The sequence below is a fragment of the Alligator sinensis genome, unplaced genomic scaffold, assembly GCF_000455745.1.
Source record: "Alligator sinensis unplaced genomic scaffold, ASM45574v1 scaffold579_1, whole genome shotgun sequence".
In the NCBI taxonomy this organism is placed as follows: domain Eukaryota; kingdom Metazoa; phylum Chordata; order Crocodylia; family Alligatoridae; genus Alligator; species Alligator sinensis.
Genome location: NW_005842023.1, coordinates 2131365 through 2150538, shown reverse-complemented (window position 1 = coordinate 2150538; position 19174 = coordinate 2131365). Strand labels below are relative to the sequence as shown.

At 38.9% G+C, this 19174-nt stretch overlaps 1 protein-coding gene across 3 annotated transcripts in view; it reads left to right on the top strand.

The window, feature by feature from the left end:
- The window catches only part of GMDS (GDP-mannose 4,6-dehydratase), a 607114-nt gene extending 588229 nt beyond the window's left edge, over positions 1-18885 (top strand). For all 3 annotated transcript variants that reach the window (XM_025202406.1, XM_006022214.3, XM_025202405.1), the window contains exons 10-11: positions 17713-17781; positions 18421-18885. In XM_025202406.1, coding sequence (XP_025058191.1) covers positions 17713-17781; positions 18421-18483 — 132 coding nt within the window. In that variant the 3' untranslated portion in view covers positions 18484-18885. The remainder of the gene's footprint in view (positions 1-17712; positions 17782-18420) is intronic.
- Positions 18886-19174: the final 289 nt, after the last annotated feature.

Below are 19174 nucleotides of genomic sequence, written 5' to 3'. Positions count from 1 at the left end.
GAGCGTGGACCAGCTGTTTGCACCCTCCGGGCTGCAGCCAGCCCAGGCTCTGGTAGCTGCTGCCAACCACAGAGCCTAGGCTGCTTGCAGTAGGGCTTGCAGCTGAGCCCACCTGACTCCCACCGGCTCTGAGCCCAGCCCCGGCCCAGCTCCCCCACCAGGATGAGGCTGGCCCTGACCCTTGCCAGGAGCACCACACCTTTTGCAGGCTTAGCTGTGCAGGGTGGGTGGGTGGTTGGGCTGATGGGCAGGCTCCAGGTCAGGGCCTCAGCCAGCAGCGCTGCAGCCCAGGGGGCTGGCTCCTGGGGAAGCACAGGGGCTCTGGCGGGACCAGGGCATTGTTGGGTTGGACTTTATCCAGTGGTCCAAGAGCCCAGCTCCATATGGCTGCGCAGCTGGTTCTGTGCATTTGTCTGCCTCTGTCTGGTTCTGTGTGTGTGTGCATATATGTGTCCAGTTCCAGATGTTTGTGTGCATGTGTCTGTTCTGGGTGTGTTCTGGTTTTCTGTGTTTGTGCACGTGGTACTCTGTGTGCGTGTGTGTGTCTGGTTCTCTCTCTGTTCTCCTTTTTCTTTCTCTCTCTCCTCTTTCTCTTATTTGTCTCTTTTTTTCTCTCTATCATTGCAACATGCTTAACAGAAAAGGAATACACAACAACAAAGACAACATTTATAATTATTAAATATACTAATATGCAGTGCATCTTGCCATGTCCACCCCTTCCCCACTGCCCCCATTTTGTTTTTCTGGCATGTCGACACTCCGGCACCTTCCAAGGTAGACATTGTGGGGTTTTTGGCACTGTGGCCAAAAAACGTTGCCTACCCCTGGTCTAGCAGGTCATTGTCATGTGCTCTTAACACAACTGCATGCTCAGTTGTGATAATGTATGTACAAAATAAACGAGCAAATGCACGCCTGGAATTATTAAAATCTCTCACAAAATGTCCATTGGAATTGTTCTGCTGTTTCACATGAATTGGAATAGAGCTGAGTAGGAAATTGTTCTTAAATTAAATGAAATGGGGCACATAAGTAGATGCAAGAAAGGCATCATTTCTGTATTGATCTGATTGTGGTTTGAATATTGACCCTGTTTGGCAGAAGCACACATCTGTAAACCAAGCAACCTCCAAGCAGTTCTACCAATGCCAGTCTGTGTGGGCAACCAGAGAGCAAAATAAGCTACATCCTCCCAGTCTTGAATAAAGATCGTCTTAAATTTTGCATTTAAACACCTTGCTCTTTTTATCTAAGATCATGGGGAGGACCTAGTCATTGCCTGAAGCAATTAAGAATCAGGCTGTAGCTGCTGAGAGAACATCTTAGTCTCTGTTTCTCTCATTTGCAGGTTGCTTTTCCATCAGTTCCAATATGCCCTTTTTTCCCCTTCTGCAGACTTATTTGCCTTAAAGGACTTGTTGAGGGAAAGAATCAAATTTGCACATCTGAGGAAGGGAGGGAGGTGTCCCAGAAGCTCTCTGGGATTTTTTTTTTTCATGAGTAATTTATGACCTGCAGTTTAATTACTCACGTTTTCCTAACCTGTGTGACAAGCTGAGCTGAAGAGGAAGAGAAATGATGAAGCCACAGAAATGCCAACCACTACCTACGTGCCGCAGCAGGCATAAAGCAGCACGACCATGAAGTGGTGGTGCAGGTTGTGATCAGATCCAAGCTCCTTTTTCAAATGGATCACAACTCTGACTCTAATTGTCCTAATAAATTATTCCAAAAGACCAGGAAGCAGTGAGGAGCCACCCTTCTCCACCCCCTTTCTAATTGCTGCTTGTACAGAATAAGTTTGTGATACTTGCTGATATATCCTATTTATTCAGAATACTAAACATCCATAATGAATTTAATTGATCTTTGAAACTAAACTGCCAAGCACATCTGTCAGGCTTGTAAAATCATTTTCTTTAATTTATTTGTTTCTCATTCTACAATTTTAGTCCTTATATTTTCAAAACAGACCTTAAGACCCCCAAGGTTTAGTGACTTTCCTTTCATATACAGTATGCCAGTAGGTTGTTAAACTGAATTAGAAGCTATCGTAGCATTTTGGTTTGGGGTTCTTTTGTTCCACAAGTTACCAAAGACTGTGGGTTGCTACATGTTGTAATCTTCAGTGTGCGCTGCTTAGTGCAGGGTCGTTGAAAAGGTGGAACATCTTCAAACAAAAAGTTATCTTAAAATATTTAAAGAAATTGCTTTGGGTATAACGCAATTTTGTAAGTAGCTCTGCAGTCAGCTTTTTAAAGAGCTGTACATGTTTTAAATATTTTGATATTTGTTGTATTTTTCTAAAAAACCTTGAAGGCCTTCCATATTAATTTTTTTAAAAGGTATAGATCATTGATATGATATGGAGTGGCAATAAGATGGTAGTGGTGGAAACTGTTTTTCCCTAAACCATAGCATGAAACATAACGAAGGGTCTTTTGCAGCCAATGAGAGACAGGATTACTGACAGAATAGAGTGACACTGAATTCTGCTCAGTATTATGATGTCCAATTTTACCTCTGCTATAAAAGTCATAATAATCCTCCTCAAAAAATAATGTCCCCAAAACCTGAGCTTCTGGAACCTGTGATTAAATAGGAATCTTTCTTTTCTTTCTTTTGTTTTTTTGTTTGGTTTTTTTTAATGAGTTGCTGGACATTTCAATTGTGAAGAAAATCTTGAAAATATAAACCCTGAAAGATCAACTTTCAGCAGATTTGAAAATAAATGGTTCCTTATTTTTATCTCATTATTTTTAAGTGAATCTTTTGTGGATTTTTTATGATTTCTGCATACTTGGGGGTTTTGTGATATTTTTTTTTTAATGTCCAAAAAGTTACAACAGGAAGCAGGAAAATCTAGAAACTAAAAGCTGATGCTTTAGATGAGAGAGAGAAATCTAGGGAATGGAAAAAAATGGAGACAAGGTACTTACTATAGTAGAGGTAAAATAGAGCGTATGACCTGCAGAGCTGATGGAGGAGGAATGATTTTCTAAAGGCTACATCTTACTATGAGTTCACAAAGGAATAAGGAGGCATGTAATAGAGTCCAGAATTTGATCCAAAGTGATCTGAATACTTGGAGTGCTATATAGGTACTAAGATATATATCTTAATAATAAGAAAGTAGCATGGTACAGCAGATAATACTTGACTGAGCCAGTAGACCTGGGTCCTTTGCTCTGCTAATGACATGCTATATAAAGTTGATCAAGTCATACAGTTTGTCTGTGCCACAATTTCAGCCTTTGTAAAATGGAGGTGATAATTCTTCCCTGCATTTGGAAAATGTGCTGAGATGTATGAAAGATTAGTGCTGGGTATTTCTGTTGTTTTATTATATGGAATCTGTATCTTTTTTTCTGTCTTTCAGTTAGACCATTATTTAATACGCCAGCACTATCTTGCATTAGTAGTAATAGTTCTACTCTTGAGTCTTGCTCAGATTACTAACAGAGAACAGCTACCGAGATACTTATCTAGCCTGTTACTTCAGTTGATTCTTGGTTGCACTATTGCTACCTGGCACCCCTGCCATTCAACATTTTCTGTGTTGCACAATATTGCCCATGACATTAGAAATAGATATAATCAAGTAAGTCAAATTATAGGAATTAGAAGTGACATATACCAGAAAAAAGATATAAAACTTGGAAGTGTTCTGAGGAAGCATACGTTTGATATTGACAGCTTTTTGAAGGGTTGGTGGGGTGGGGAAGAACTGCCATTTATTACGTATTTGTGCAGTGTACAAAGGGACTCTCACCTAGCCTTTGTGTGTTACCACAATGTAAATGAAAAATATAGGGACAGCTGAATATCAGCCTGTTTGAAAAACAGTTCAGTCTTTAATTGTTATTTAAACATCTCAAAGGACTATCTATTCTCAAAAGAACTAAGTACTGCATGATGCATCTTGCATTTGGAATATCACACACGACAAGTTAGGGATATTTCGATCCCCTACTTACTGGTATATGTGGAGCCATGCAGAAAATGACTGTGGATTTTTTTAAATCCTGGTTTGGAAGAAGAATTTAGTAAATAGGGCAGGTCTATTAGAAAATGCTTACGTACTTGTCTCTCACTATAATACTCTTTCATATTTGACTGCTGCAGGGTGAAAACAATTTAGAATTTGTTGGTAACAGATCAAAAATTCCTTTCTTGTTTAATTGAAGGTGTTTAAGTGAAGGAGGTCATAGAAAGGACAGCTTTAAAGCTGTGGTATCTTCATTCAAGAGTACTGTGAAAAGGAGCAGAACATATGTGTGCTTTTAAAAGTGTATGTGTACACGCACATGCATGTGTACACATGGTGAGTGTGTGTTGCCAAATTTGTCAAAGTTATGCTTCTAGGCAACTTCTCTGAGCAGTAATAGTGGTTCTCGTGTATGCTTCTTTTGGACTTGCTTCCAGATACTGCAGTAGTTTTAGTCCTGTCAGCTTACTCACTCTGTGTAAGGGGCATGGCGTATTGCTTTTAAATCTCTGCAACAGTTTCAAGAAGACTGAGGGTGAAGGAATGAAGAAATTTGATCTTTGTATCATCTCAGAGGTTGGGACAAGTAAAAAGGAATAGGCTGGTGGCATAGGAAGAGAGGATCAGGGCAAAATGAGTCTGAGGTAAGAGACAGCAATGGGAGCAGAACAGCCCTAGCTAGAGGAGAAAAGGGGAACAAATCTAGCATCTCCTGGTGAGATGATAGGGTGGGAGGAAAGGAGAAATGGGATGGGCATAGGCATAGGAGAGGCAATGGTGAAGTGGAGAGATAGGGAGAAACACTGAATGTGGGATGATAGGGATGATGCTACCTTAAATAGGAGATTGGACTAGATGGGAGTCCTGAGGTCTCAACCTGCCGTATTTTTCTATTATTCAATGAGTCTAAAAGAAGAGAATAACATTATTTTAAAAAGTGAGAAATTAGGTTTTACAGGAGAATAAAATAATTTAGATATTTTAACAGAATGAAAAAATGAAACGACAAAGACAGTAACATACGGAATAAAGTGGAAAAGATGGGAAAAAAGAAGGACGTTTTATTTAACAGGAAAATACCTTTATTAGTGTTACTGAATCTGTGGTTTACTGGTAGTTTGGGTATTTTCTCAGGTTTTTTTTAATTAATTAATTTTAAAGAGAGAGTGAGGGAGAAAAACAGAAACATTTCCCAGTCCTTCCTGTCTCAGGGGTTTAGGCTGTCCCCTAGATCTGGCAACTTCTGTGCAATCTTTACCATCCCTCTTTTCATTCTCAAAAGCTGAAAGTTACATCTAGGAAACTGTTTTTATTATCAGTCTGGCAATATACAACAGTAAATCACAAAGCATTTTGTGAAAAATGAGTTTATTTTGCAAACTGCAACAATAGGACTCTCAGGTATTAATAAGTAAAAGCTTGAGTTGAATTTGAAGAGATGTGAGCTGAACTCACTGCATTACCCTTGTACAATATACACGTGCTAGCTGATTTGTGTCACAGACAAACAGATGTATTAAGTATATTGTTTACTGACTGTATCTTCATTATTTTATGTTCTGGAAGGGCTTCTTCTAAAACAAAAAATGCACTTGTTTGATTTACTTTATAAATGTGAAATCATACAGATGTAAAAGGGATGTTTCATTTTCTAGAATTAATATAAATTGAGTTTGAGGATAACATTATGAAACTCCATGTGCATTTAGACTGGGACATAAAAGGCACCAGTGTAGAATACCCAGGATGTCTTGAATGCTAGATAGATGGACAGAGACAACAATTGCCTTGCTAAAGCATTTTGGGATCCTTGCTGAAATGTAATGCTTAAGCTTGGTGTATCTGTTATCTGGAGTAGGGCTCTCTTGTGTTCAGATCAGGGTCCTGCAATACATTTTCCAAGATTCTAATTTTTTACTTTGAATTCAACATACTGGCATAATAGAACAACTCAGCCAACCATGAACATAACTACAACTGAGAGATATCCCCTTCTATTGAAATCAAGAGTTGAAAGTGCTTAGCTCTGAAAATCAGGTCCTGTCATGTGTAAGTGGCTTTTCTTTTTAAAAGATTAAGTTCTGGGCCCAGTTTTGCAGGTAGTTGAGCCTGCTCAGCTCAGAAGTCAGGAGGGAGGGAGGCCAAGGTGTCCATATACTATACTGATGAAATATCTTGCTCTTGGGATGCCCATGGATGCTCCAGCTTGCAACTGGCTAGTTGCAGTGGGTCATTCCTGCAGCTAGGGGTCACCACAGTGCAGCAGCACTTGGACCACACCCCAGGATCCCTGCCCTAGGACTGTGAAGGTGAGAGAGTGCAAGGAGGCAGCAATGCCATGTCTGCACTGCTGGAGGATTCCTTTCTTGCAATGGAAGTTCTCAAGTGCTTGCTCAACTCAAGTTTTACAGTGGCCAGGATCTGACCTTTTGTCCTTGGCAGTCTTATTTGGCTGAATCCATATTCAGAATAAAAATAAACATATTTAGAAGCAGGAAATACAGCAGCCTCCTATTGGGCAATGAATGAGTTTGCAGTGTTAAATATTGCTGCTTTGTTGCAAATACATACCTGCAAAGGGTTACTGTTTGTAGTGTCCTACTTGGACCGGCATTCTAAAGCTTTCATCAAAGTAAATCTGATTATTTTGCACATGGTTTTCCTGAAAGGATGTTATGATTTTCTAGATGTTTGGTGGCTGGTGATAAATTAGGCTTTTATGATGTCATGTGAAAGGCCACCACTTGGGCTTCCTACTCTATCAAGTGTGCTGAAGGATGCATTCAGGGCACGCTCCAAATGAATAATCCTCTCCTATCTTGTTTGACTTTTTAACTCTTTCATGGATTTCTTGCTTTATAGTGAGAGGTGTTCTGCAGAGAATAATGCAGCCTATTGCATCAGTTCCATGGAGATGTTTGCAGCACCCCTTTTTATGTACTCAGAGTGCCTCTAGTCTTGTAAAAGGAAGATTACTTCTGGGCACCTCCTGAGCCATAAGAATCCTGCCCTGCCTGTTTTTATCATCTGTTGAAAAGGGTTTCTGAATCTGGTATTTGTCAGTGATTAACTGAGATGCAGGGAGGCAAAAAGGGCCACTGTGAGATTTACAGAGAAGATGTATAAGAGGCTGCCTCAGAAACGGACGGTATTAGGGACAGTATCCCTGCTTTGTCCCAGACAAGGAATTGTGGCTCAAGGTGCTACAGGGTGACCCAAAAATGTACATACTGAGCAAGGAGCCATCTAGAACTAGCCAAAAGGAAACACAAAGCACAAGGGTGAGTTTGAACTTCTATCCCTGTCCAGTGCGTAGGCCCCTGAGTCACTGCAGGCAGGGGCCTCCCTCCACTCGCAATGCAGACCCCATAATTCTTTCCTGAACTAAGCCACCCCAACTGTTTTTTTGGAAGGAAATGTGCAGTGGCGATGCTGGTCTTTTCTGCATTAATAGTTGCAGCATTTGCTCAGAAAGCTGAAGACTTGGGTTCAATGTCCTCCTCAACCTGAGGATGTTCAAATCTACATCTCCTCCCTCCCAGGAGAATGCCCTAACCCCTAGACTAGGCTGTGGGGAGGAACTGTCTACCTCTCCAGTTAAAGCTGTGCCAATAGGCAGAAAGGAATGCAAGAGTCATGAGACCTAAAGAAGAATGTGCAAGTGGGCACATGGCTCTAGTCCAGTTACTATAAGCACACTTGACAGGGTGAGCAGTGGGCTACAATGGGACACGCGGGTCTGGGAGTCAGAGTTTTAGACACACGCCTTTCTTCTATATTTCCTATTGGCTGGCTTATGTGTCTCCCCACTCTCCCTCAATCTCCTCAAAGGACTGGCTAGCTGAATCCCATTCCAGACCCTTTAAGCTGTATGGAAAAGGTGTGTTTAAACTGGTATAAGGTTACACTCCAGGAACCAAGTGCAAATATCTCATCACACCTAAGTCCTTACAGGGACCTGGGCCTTATATATTTGGTCACTATTTTGTTGATAACTTAATGAAGCACATTTACAGAAAAATGCACGCCTGTCCATTTTTTTAATATGACCTTTTTTAGATATGTCTAATTTAATATATGCAAGTAGAGTCACTAGTTTTATTCACTTTAATAAAATCACTAGAGACCACATGCCCTGTAATGGTATAGAGCGTTACTCTGTAAATGGTAAATAGGGAGATATTCAACTGTTGCTTCATACTTCTTTACATATAAAATAATCTCAGTGTTGTAATGATTACTGTCTTCTTTCTGATACTTGCATGGCAATGATTTGTAAACCCGTGATGGTTATTATAATATTAAAATGGTTCTTAATTATTTTTTTGTGGTGAAGGAGGAGTGATGTTAGTGAGACAGCAGGAGCAGCTGAGAAGGTGGCCAATTCTCCCTTTCATCCTAGTATACAAATCAGTGTTGAAACCTGATCTTTTTATGTATGGGTTAGCACATTTATGCCCTTAGCAATTAGGTCAAAATTCCACTGCCATTGGGAAGTATAATTCTTACTGTGCAATTAATCACACTGAAATCAAACTGTTTTACAAATAGAGTAATTTGCTAAATAAATAAATACAAATAAAAATAAAAGCAAGATAGGAAAGGGGAATTTAAGCTTCAGATATAGCACAAAGGACCTTTTTGTAACAATTGTGGTTAAGGATTGAAGAGGTATCAACCACTTGCTCAAGTACCCTAATAAGTACTCTGCCTGGTGATGAGAGCTTACAGGTTCAGACCACAATTACCCAATATCTCATCCTTACTCAAGCAAAACTCCCATTGACTCCAAGAGTAAACATATGTACACAGCATTTGTTCCATGCTAGGATGAAATGCTGTGATATAATATAGCCCAATAAGAGACGAGCACATTGATTGATTAATTAAAAGATAATCTGGCATCTAGAACACTCTCCTGGTGTTAATTCTTTTCTTTTATGACAACCAGTCCCTCATTAGCCCATTGGGAAATAATTTATCCCTGAGGCTCCTACTGTTATTAAAGCTCACTAATTTCCCTAGAAACTTTGGATGACTTGATTTTGTTGAGAAGCTTACTTTTTCAGAAGCTTACTGTAGCCCAAAGATCTTTAATTCTTTGTACATATGTGGGGATAGGTGATGGATGGATACAGTACCAGAGCACGTGTATATGTCCACATCACTAAAGTCTAGTTCCCATTTAGAAAATAGAATACATATTTCAGTTAGGGGATGTGATTTTTTTTAACCTAAAAAGTTTCATCTATAGAAGCTGTAGTGTGGATGCTGCTTTTTTCCAGGAGAAAGGTAATTTATGGGTACTTTCCTTCCTATATGGAAATAACTAAATTGATATAGTTACTGTACGTGCATCCATTGTGGGGGGGGACATTGCAGTGAGTGATGGAGTATTATACCCCCTTTAATAGCCTTTTTGAGTGAGTTCTCCCTGTTGTAGTGCAGGGAGCAAAGACAGTGCATTGCAGATTGCAATGAAAATTTCAGTCTTCCACGCTAGGGAAACTTAACTTTTGCTCTATCACATATGTTAAATTTATATATATGCACATACAAAGGTAAACTTGTCCCATGTATTGGGTTTCTTTTTCCAAAATAATCATGACTCATACAAATGGCACGTATCGTATTGTGGATTTAATCCTACTCATCTTCCCAGGAATTCTCCCAGTTCTCTCCTTGGGCACCTGTTACACTTAAAGGGATCTAATTGTATAAACACTTCACCTGAGTCAACCGTGCCACCAGTTGTCATTATGTTTACAGACTCAAAGAAGTTGGCGCTGAAAGGCCCATCAGTTCATTTGATTTGTCTCCCTGTAAATGTAGACTTGTGCCCTGAGGTAAATTGCTATTAGGTGAAATCTTGGTGCCACAGAATTCCATAGAAATATTGCCACTAGTTTCAGTAAGGCTTCCTCTGATCCCATGAGGAGACTAGTCCATACTTAATATTGTCACCACCCAGGGCTGAAGAGTCCTTAAGGGTTAGCAGCTCTCTTTTGAATTCCTATAGTATTAGCTGGCCTGTGGAGATAGATCTCCAGTTCGGACAACTTGCATTTAGCAACTAACGGCCTGATCCAAAGCCCAGTAAAGCCAGTACTTGTTATTTCTTTGCATTAGGCTCTGACTCAGGCGGAATTTAGTCTGGCCCAAAGGAAAACTTTCTTCAAGACATTTTCTCAGGCTTCCTCTGGCAAATTAAGAGATTGAAAAATACTCAACCATATTCACATTCTTAGGCATGTAAATCAGTTGACTTTTGCACAAAAGATAAAAGCAGCCGTGATCCAGTGTCTGCCTATGCTCTTGTAAGAGTACATGAGCATTATGCCCTTGTGTTGATTAACTGGTGCACTACCTCCATCAGAGTGATTACGCTCTGGCGACAAGAATTGTACAGCAGAGAGGGCCAGCTCCCTCTGTTTTGCTCCATTTGCCGTTTTATCTCCAGTGTCAGTGTGCTTGTCAGAGCCAGTGCTGACTGACTCAATTTCCCCGAAGTTGAGCTGAAGCATTGTTTTAGCACTGACGGCATTCTCTTGGCCCCACTGATGGACAATACCACTGATTCCCAACTTCCTGAGCAGACCAGACAGCTTGCTGTTTTCTTCTTGTCTCTTATCACCCCCTGTCATTAAAAGAGAGGTCTGGCTTCAGCTTCAGTTTGTGCAGATACACAGCAATAAAATGGAAAAGGCATGAGGAAGGGGAGAGGGAATATTCATTACTGTTATTATCACTCTTGTGTTTGTTGCTGCTGTGAGTTCATTTGCTCTGTGGCAATTGATCCAATTGAACATTATCAAATAGCTGAGATACAGTTACTGTTGTAACATCTGCTTTGTGGTGGAAAAGCAAGAACTGATTTGATTTATTGGGTAAGTCCTCTTAATGTTAGAAGGACAATGGATCTCCTTTATAAAAAGGAGCTTATTCATAAAGTGCTGAGCACCTGCAATCTATTCAAGTCACTCAGGTTTGCAGGTCCTCAGCATAGGGCTCATTCTGAGGGATACTGAAGTTTATTGGGGGGGTTTTAATTTTATTTTACATGGAGTTTCCTAAGCAGAAAATCAATTTATATATTAAACACACTGGGAAAAGTATCAGAACTTCCACTACAAAGGAAACTTCACAGTATCCAAGTTTTGCTTTGAGCTGTTTCCACTTGATAGGCTGTCTGCAAACAATGCTCTCTCTCTGAAAAAGCTCACTTGATCCAAGAGTGGAAGCTAGCCTGCTTGTGCTGCATTAAAAACAAATATAGACCAGGAACCAAACTTGCTGGCATTCCTTTATTCCCTTGGCACTTTAACTGCTCTACAACTTTCCTTTCCTAAAAGCAGTGGAAGAAAAAAATAAAAATTGAGTGATACTCCTCATTGCCTTTCTGAAAGTCATATTTATTGGGTATTTCCTAGATTTTGAGCCTTCCTCACTGATGCACTTTGTTTTCATGTTCCCCTTCCACTTACTACACTTACCAACTGCTATATTCTTATATTTTTTTCTTATGGTACGATAAACATATACAACACTTCACAGACAAATCAAGATGGTGAGCCTTACCTTGAAGAGTTCAATCTTAAGGATCCCATTCTGCAACTACTTACAGGCAGACTTGGTGCTTATTGATGTGACTACTTTCATTTGCTCTTTAACTTGGTGTTTCTATTCATAGTGTTTGTACCTACTAATGATATTTCTGCACTCCCCTTCTGAAAGACTTTTGCTTTTATTAACTCTACACATTACAAGTCATTCAAATGAGGTCAACAGGGAATGCTCACATACTTAAATCTTTTTGCAGGAGCAGAGGTGTAGTTAAGACACAGTATATCGATACCTGTGGTGACAAATACTGGGTGTGTTAGAGGTATGGAAGGGTAAGGACAGCAGCAATTGAATTATGCAGTTAGTGAGGCAAGCATCCCAAATATGGTAAGCTGTTTGATGGGGCTTCTTCCTGATCTTAGCAAACATGTTAACTAAATCTTGTCTTCTTTTATAGTTAGGTGTAGCAGCCCTACAAACATGCTATGTGGCTGACCTTGGGTGCATCTACATGAGATGCCTTAATGCACAGTAGCCTATTGTACTGCACATTAGTGTGTCATGGCAAAAATCATGCTAATAAGCTACTGTGCAGTAGAATTAGTCTATTGCACATTACGCATCACGAAAAAGGCATGCAGTTTTGCTACTGCTCGTTAGGACAGCCTAATACACCTTTATATAGTACGGCATATTAGAGGTGCTAAATTTTAATACATGCACAATAACCTGAGTTACTGCATAGTAGCACTGGCAAACACCTATTTTGTGATGATACTGTACAGTAGCAAAAGTGCATTAGTGAACATGTAGACACACCCTTTGTCAATGAGATACCTTACAGGAGCTCTTATTAAAAATAAAAATGAAATGTTTAAATATGATAACCAAGAAACCTGAAGAAAAAAATCTGCATAATAAAATAAATATAGGAGGAGATGTACATTGAAGTTATCCTATCTCAAAGTTAGAGCAGTGGGGGACACTGTAAAATAATAGTCAAGTGAAATAGTGTGTTTGTTTATTTCATAGCATGAGTAGAACTTGAGAGGCAGAGCCGTGAGGAGATATATGGGGAGAGAATAAAAATGGAGCTAGAAGGAAACATTTTATTCAGACTGTTAAGACTCTTGAGAGCTAAGGGCAATCTAGAGGCCCAGGCTTGACAGCTTTTCTGCACTGAAAAGAGTGCAGGGCCAGGCACTTAGTTTAGTGATTCTTTAGCACTTCATTTGTCCACTCTTTGTTTATGAAAGAGCTGTAACATAAAAGGTCTCCTTCCTGAAAAACCTCTTGCACCATCTTGCAGATTTTGAATGTGATCACTACAACTTTTCTGACAGTGTAGAACTATTGTATGATCAGCTGCTTATTTTAGGGTGGGACTCATGTCTCTGCTGAAGCCAATAAGGTTGGAATTTCACCCCTGGTGTTTTATAGTGCCCATGTTTTCATTAGCCTTGCTCTTGATTTTATATTGTGGGATAACTGAGAGCAAAATCTGAGCTGAAGTACTGAGCTGAATTGATGAACATTCTAAATGAATGATACTGTCTGTAGTATTAGGAGAAAAATTACACATCTTGTAGGCATGAAGTACATCTCTCTCCTTTTTTTTCTCATGCTGTTTTGAAACTTTCAGATTTCCAATTGAATTAGGCAATTGTAAATTGCACTGTGAAGCCAGATCAATTACCTAATGAGTCAAAATAAAAGTAGTGATGACATCCTGTATCAGAACTCAAGAAACATGATATTTACATAGAAATATTTGACATGTCTTCCTTGTGGTTGTATAACCTATCTGTAAAAATGTCTGGCCATACTACAGAGTAGGTTTCTCTGCGTGAGCCTTTTTTTTTGTCTGAGGACCATAACATCTCCATAAGATGAAGTTTGATGAAACTTTAGGGGTTCTTTTGGGCACTTACACTTCAAACTATAATTAATGTGAAGGGGGGAGAGAGCTAGGCAAACAAAAGATTGTATCAAAGTTAAACTCATTCTTTCCCTGCCTAGAGAGAGGATCATATCACCACTCAGAGAACTTGTATCTTTTGAGTGTGAAACAGCAATAAGCAATTTGGCTCCTGTCTGTTACCCCTTTAGCTACTACACTGCGTACTCAACTCTCTGTATCCAAGAATAGATAATCACTTGCAGGTTAAACTTGCGATTTATGTCCTTCCTTTTCTCTTTCATGGAAAATAAAAATGTAGTGTCAGATCCTCCTAAAATGGCTGTTTAACAAAGGACAGTTTACTAGTATGTTAACTGGAAGTTCCAAGTAAAAACAACAGAAAACAAATTCTTACCTCCTGTACCTAGCCCCTTGGAGTATTCGTAATGTCAAAGAACCTTTTTTTTTTTTATGCCTTGTATATTTACATCACAATGGACGCATCTACACGAGACACTAGCTGCACAGTATCCCAATACTACCGCGCAGTAGCGTCCTATGGCAAAAGCCTTTATGCGACGCTACTGAGCAGTAATATTAGGCTACTTGCACAGTATCATCACAAAATAAGTGTTTGCCAGTGCTACTGTGCAGTAACTCAGGTTATTGAGCATGTATTTAGTTTTTGTTTATACAAGTACTAAATAAATGCACAGTAATGGTGACTCTGCAATAGCATTAGTGTAGACACAGCCAGTGATAAAGAAAAAAGATTATGCCGTAATGCTAACACATGAAATATGTTGTGATTTTATCACCTACTATTCCATCAGAAATAGGAATATTGACAGGTCTTCATTCAGTAGTAGCTCTGCTTCATGAATCACAAAGGTCCACTTTTCTTTTTGGGACCTATTCCATCTCTTTCACAGACTTTTTTGGTGTGCCTGTACCTCAAGGAAATAAAACCCTGGGCCTGAAAAGTGGTAAGCCCACAGAGTGTTATGTGGAGCTTCAGTTAAACCTAAATTTGAAAGTATCTGGTTGAAACTTTGAAATCTCTGGTTTCAAAAAAGACTTTAATAACATAAACAAAGAGTGATTCTGTTCCAAGAGGGTTTCTTTTTAAACATTCTTTTTATTGTAATTACCTTATTGTTTTCATATTATGAGCTACTTGCAGAAAAATACAGGAAACATGACTGCAATACAATCCTTTAATTAGTAATAGCTGTTTTCCAGTCATCGTTAAGAACATTTCTATTCTGTACTTCAAGCTTTCACTTGTAACACAGCCCTCAGATATAGATGTGATGTTAGGCTGGTTGGTTTAAACAGCAATATTGCATCTTATATCCATTTTATCTTATGTCTGTGTATTAACTTTCATAGAGCAATTTAAAATGTCCATAGGAATAATTGTGTTTATATAGAGTTATTTTAAAACAAATCTTACTGTAAAGTAGTGTTTCAAGAAAGGCTATAAGCTACTTTGGGAGAGCGTTTTAACCTGAGTCAGATGGGAACATTGCATTACCTTATATACTAAATATTTTTACAAACTAAGCACTGGTGTACTTTATTGTTAGAGTGTGTAACCTTTTTAAACATGTTTTTTGGACTCTTACACTTTAGAGTAAGAGTTAGAAGTACGTTGGACTTCATATGCAAGGCTTTTACATTAGTTAGCTTTACCGTTCAGTACCTTGGTAATATTTGTAATTTTTATTGCTTATCATTTTTTTCTTATATATGGCTACTCAGTGATTGAATGTGAAGGGCTTGAATTACAGAAGACATTTTTGAGGTAGACAATTTTAATTGGAGAGTATTTTTACAGGAAAGTTTAAAGTTTGCTCCCATGCTGTTGAAAATCAGAATAAAGCTACATACAGTGGAGTTGCATTCCTCTGTCTCTAACCCTTTTTCTAAATAAGTAAAGAATCATGACACTGGGTAAGGTTTTAAAAAAATCTGTTTTTGAAATAAAGATTGCATTTGTAAAGTTATGACTGCTGCAATGTTTATGAAAAATAAACTCCAGTTTTATGATGTAAAACTAGATGGAAGTAAACAGCTGCTAGCTAATGAATTAAATAATGTTTTAAATGGTTTATTTTAGTATTGATTAAAATGCAACTATTTTTACACTTTTTAAGGAGGGGGAGGGTCTTGTTTCTTCACATATGTGTCTTTGTAATGCACATTTAATTAAAATCCAGATAAAAAGCAATGGTACTTAAATGTACCCTTATGACCCGAACCAAAACCTATCCAAGGGGAGCTTTTGCCATTTTAGAGCCCATTTTGCGATTCATATTCATATGGAGATCGTTTCTTCAGAGGAGTAATCTTATGACACCCCACCAATGGGGGACCCCTTAAATTGGCATGGTTCTGAAGGATTTGGCCCAAAATCTCTATTGCAGTTTCCAAAAGCCACCCTAGAACTGTGGTAACAAATTAATAGGATAATTTAGGGAAATAAAGTAGATTTGTTCTAACAGTGGTTTGTTTTGAATCAGTTGTTTACTCTCTTCTGAAGGAGGAGGCTAACTCCTTATTTGTACCATGCAGTTTGAATTATTAAAAATGCTGCTTGGACCAGTCTCAGCAGACTTGTTTGTTCCATATCCCCCATTTCAGGATAATTCCAGGAGTGATTTTCCTCTGCTCCTAGAATAGAGCTGCCTAGCTTTATGTAGCATAATTATGAAGAATTTCCTATATTTTGCTGTGCAAGATCTGTCAGTTAACATAATGTGTGTCTTTGTCTCTCAAAAAGAAATGCAAAACTCTAGAACTCTTGATTCAGATATTATAACTTGTATTAGACCAACTAAGAAATCACCAAAAAAAGTATCTTCTTCTGCAAGTTTTTGGGCTCAGTTGTCCTTCCTCAGGCTCAGGGAAAATTAAAGATGGTAAGAAGTCCACCATCTTTAATTTTCCCTGAGCCTGAGGAAGGGTGACTGAGCGCAAAAGCTTGCAGAAAAAGATGATTTTGCGGGGGATTTGTATCTAAAATGCACGGTGCTCTTCGAGTACTTAAGCCAAAATGCTCATCAGCTTCCACACTGGACAGGAGAGTGGAGGATGGAGAAAAACATATTTCTCCAATTTTAAAGAAACTTAATCTTGCTGTGTTATGCCACTGAAATCAAACCCAAGAGCAGAATTCAACCCACAGATTTTATCTCAAGGTTAAAGAAAAGACCTTGCTATACAACTATGCAGTTATCTTGAGTGGTCTCCTACAGACAGCTTTTAATGATGCTTTAGATGAGAATGCTTATGCAAATTTAAGCAAAGGGATATTGATCTATACAACTAACTTTTAATTTAAAAACAACAAACAATTTATAGTAGTCCTTAATTTCATTAGAGATGCAATAAGTGTATATTTTTGTAGCACTTTAAAGGTACTTGAATCAGTAAAGATATATTTGACTGACAGCATCTCAGTTTCTTCAACAATATTTCAAAGTTGTTTCTGCTTTTATGTATCTGGTTACTTTCTTTTCTACTTGGCTGTTCAAATTACTTTAAAAAATATTGCGTCAAGAACTTTCTCGTTCCCAGTATCAACTGGCTGTTCCTACCCTACCCTGTAGCCATGCAGTCACAGAGATTCTTAGCAGTTTAACAGCACTGTCCTTTGCTGATCACATGTTTTTTATTTGAAAGAACATTTCAGTTGTCATGTTTGCTTTGTGATTTACTCTTATTTAAGTAAAAGGTGATTTTGGGGTGTGTGCATTGATTTGAAACAGCTCTTGCGGTAGCATGATCAGGATACATGACAACTTCATGTAAAGTGTTCATCATTAAAGAGTCAATTAGATTTGATGTAAAAAAAGAATTACCCCTTTACTTTTTATATGGGTTGGGCAACGATTCTTAAATGTTGCTTCCTGGTGATTTATAGGCATCTAAGGTTTGACTGAAACTGAAGCACTTCTAAAAGGAATTGATTTTTTTGTCTGATGTTTCTAAAAATGGCCTGAAATGATGTAGCAGAACTGTGAACCATGGCCTTACCTTTCCACCTATCATTGCAACCTGTTAAAGAAGCCAGGCTGAAGTTTTCCTTCGCCTGAAGGCTTTTATTCTAGCTTTTCTTTTCAAGACAAATTATAGCTACTGAAGGCCTCAAGATGCATTATATAAGAGCGAACAGTACAATGGCAAATTTTAACGTTGCAACAAGGAGCCAGATGAAGAGACCTTACAAATGTTTTTTTTTTCTCTTCCTCAGGAGTTTCTTCAAGGAGACTGTACCAAAGCCAAACAAAAACTAAACTGGATACCCAGAGTCACTTTTGATGTAAGTTCTTCTACTTCTTCCAGTATGTTCATGCATGTGCATGTGTGCGCGCGTGTGTGTGTGTCTTTAAGAGACTCGGTGTGGGGGGTGGAGGAGTTCTGTGTTAATTGATTTAAACAGAAAAATAAATTACATTTTCAACAATGATTCAAAGAAGACTATTTTAAAAAAAGCCACTAGAGGAAAGTGGAGTAGTAATTGAATGTCTAACATTCTTTGGATGGAGCACTGCGGTTCTCAACATTTTGGAAAATAGCTAGCTTTGAGTTAGGATCCCAACCTTAAAACACAGGCCAAGGCCAAGACTGAATAAATCAGTATAATAGCAGCACAGCATTCATGTCACAAAGCCTAGAAATGCACAAATAAAATAAGCCACGGTTGTTTTTAATAAAGCATTTAAACTGTCAGTGCTATTTTAATGTTGACTCTATGGGTGGTATTATTCTATATCCATTTTGTGGTATTTTTAAATAAGTGTTCAACTTTACACAGCTCTAGTTGTGTTTTTAAGGAGATGCAGAAGGTTAGGTTCTTGGGGTGCACTGGATATTACAAATATGAATGTAGGCTAAATAAGGGGAAGAGTGAGTCTTCTTGTGGCGGATAAACAACATATGCCTCTGTTCCGTCTTGCAGGACCTGGTGAAGGAGATGGTGGACGCTGATGTGGAGTTGATGAGGAATAACCCTAATGCTTAAACCTGCTCCTGCTCCACAGCACTCATGTCATTTGCCCTAGGAAAAAAATAATCACTCCGGATGTTTGCTTTAAAGGATACTGTCTGCCTGTCAGTGGGACATAATCTATTGGAGGGGAATCCTTGGACTGGTGCAGGATGATTTGGTGTTGGGGCTTTTGTGATTTTATTTTATTTTCAGTCCTTTTGTAAAGGGAACAGTTTAACTTTTGGCCCTTTCATTTTGCACATGAGATCTCGCACGCCACTGCTACTCCATTCTGCTGTCACTTTTTTTCTTGCATTCGAGATTTAACCCAAGAGAGCCTTTTTGCCTGATCATGAACCTTAATATACTGGCTGAGATCTGACTGGGGATTGGGAGGATTCCCATGAATTTCCTTTTGATATTAAAAATTATCTTTCCTATTAACCAGGAGTGGATTTGAGTACTTTCTCTAAACAAAGGGGGGGGGATTAAAAACAAAACCAAAGCACTCCAGGCCTAGCACTTGGTCGCTGCTCCCTCTCTCCCTCCTCCCCAGCTTCCCTTTGCAGCACACTCCTTGTTTTTCTACCCTCCACCCCAGTGTCCCGTTTCCACCACTTGAACTCTTTCAAGTCGGGAGAACTGATCTGACTGACGGTGAAATCGCCTTTTGACCGTGCCGAATTAATTCCTAATTGCTCGAATATCTTTCAGGGCAAGGGGG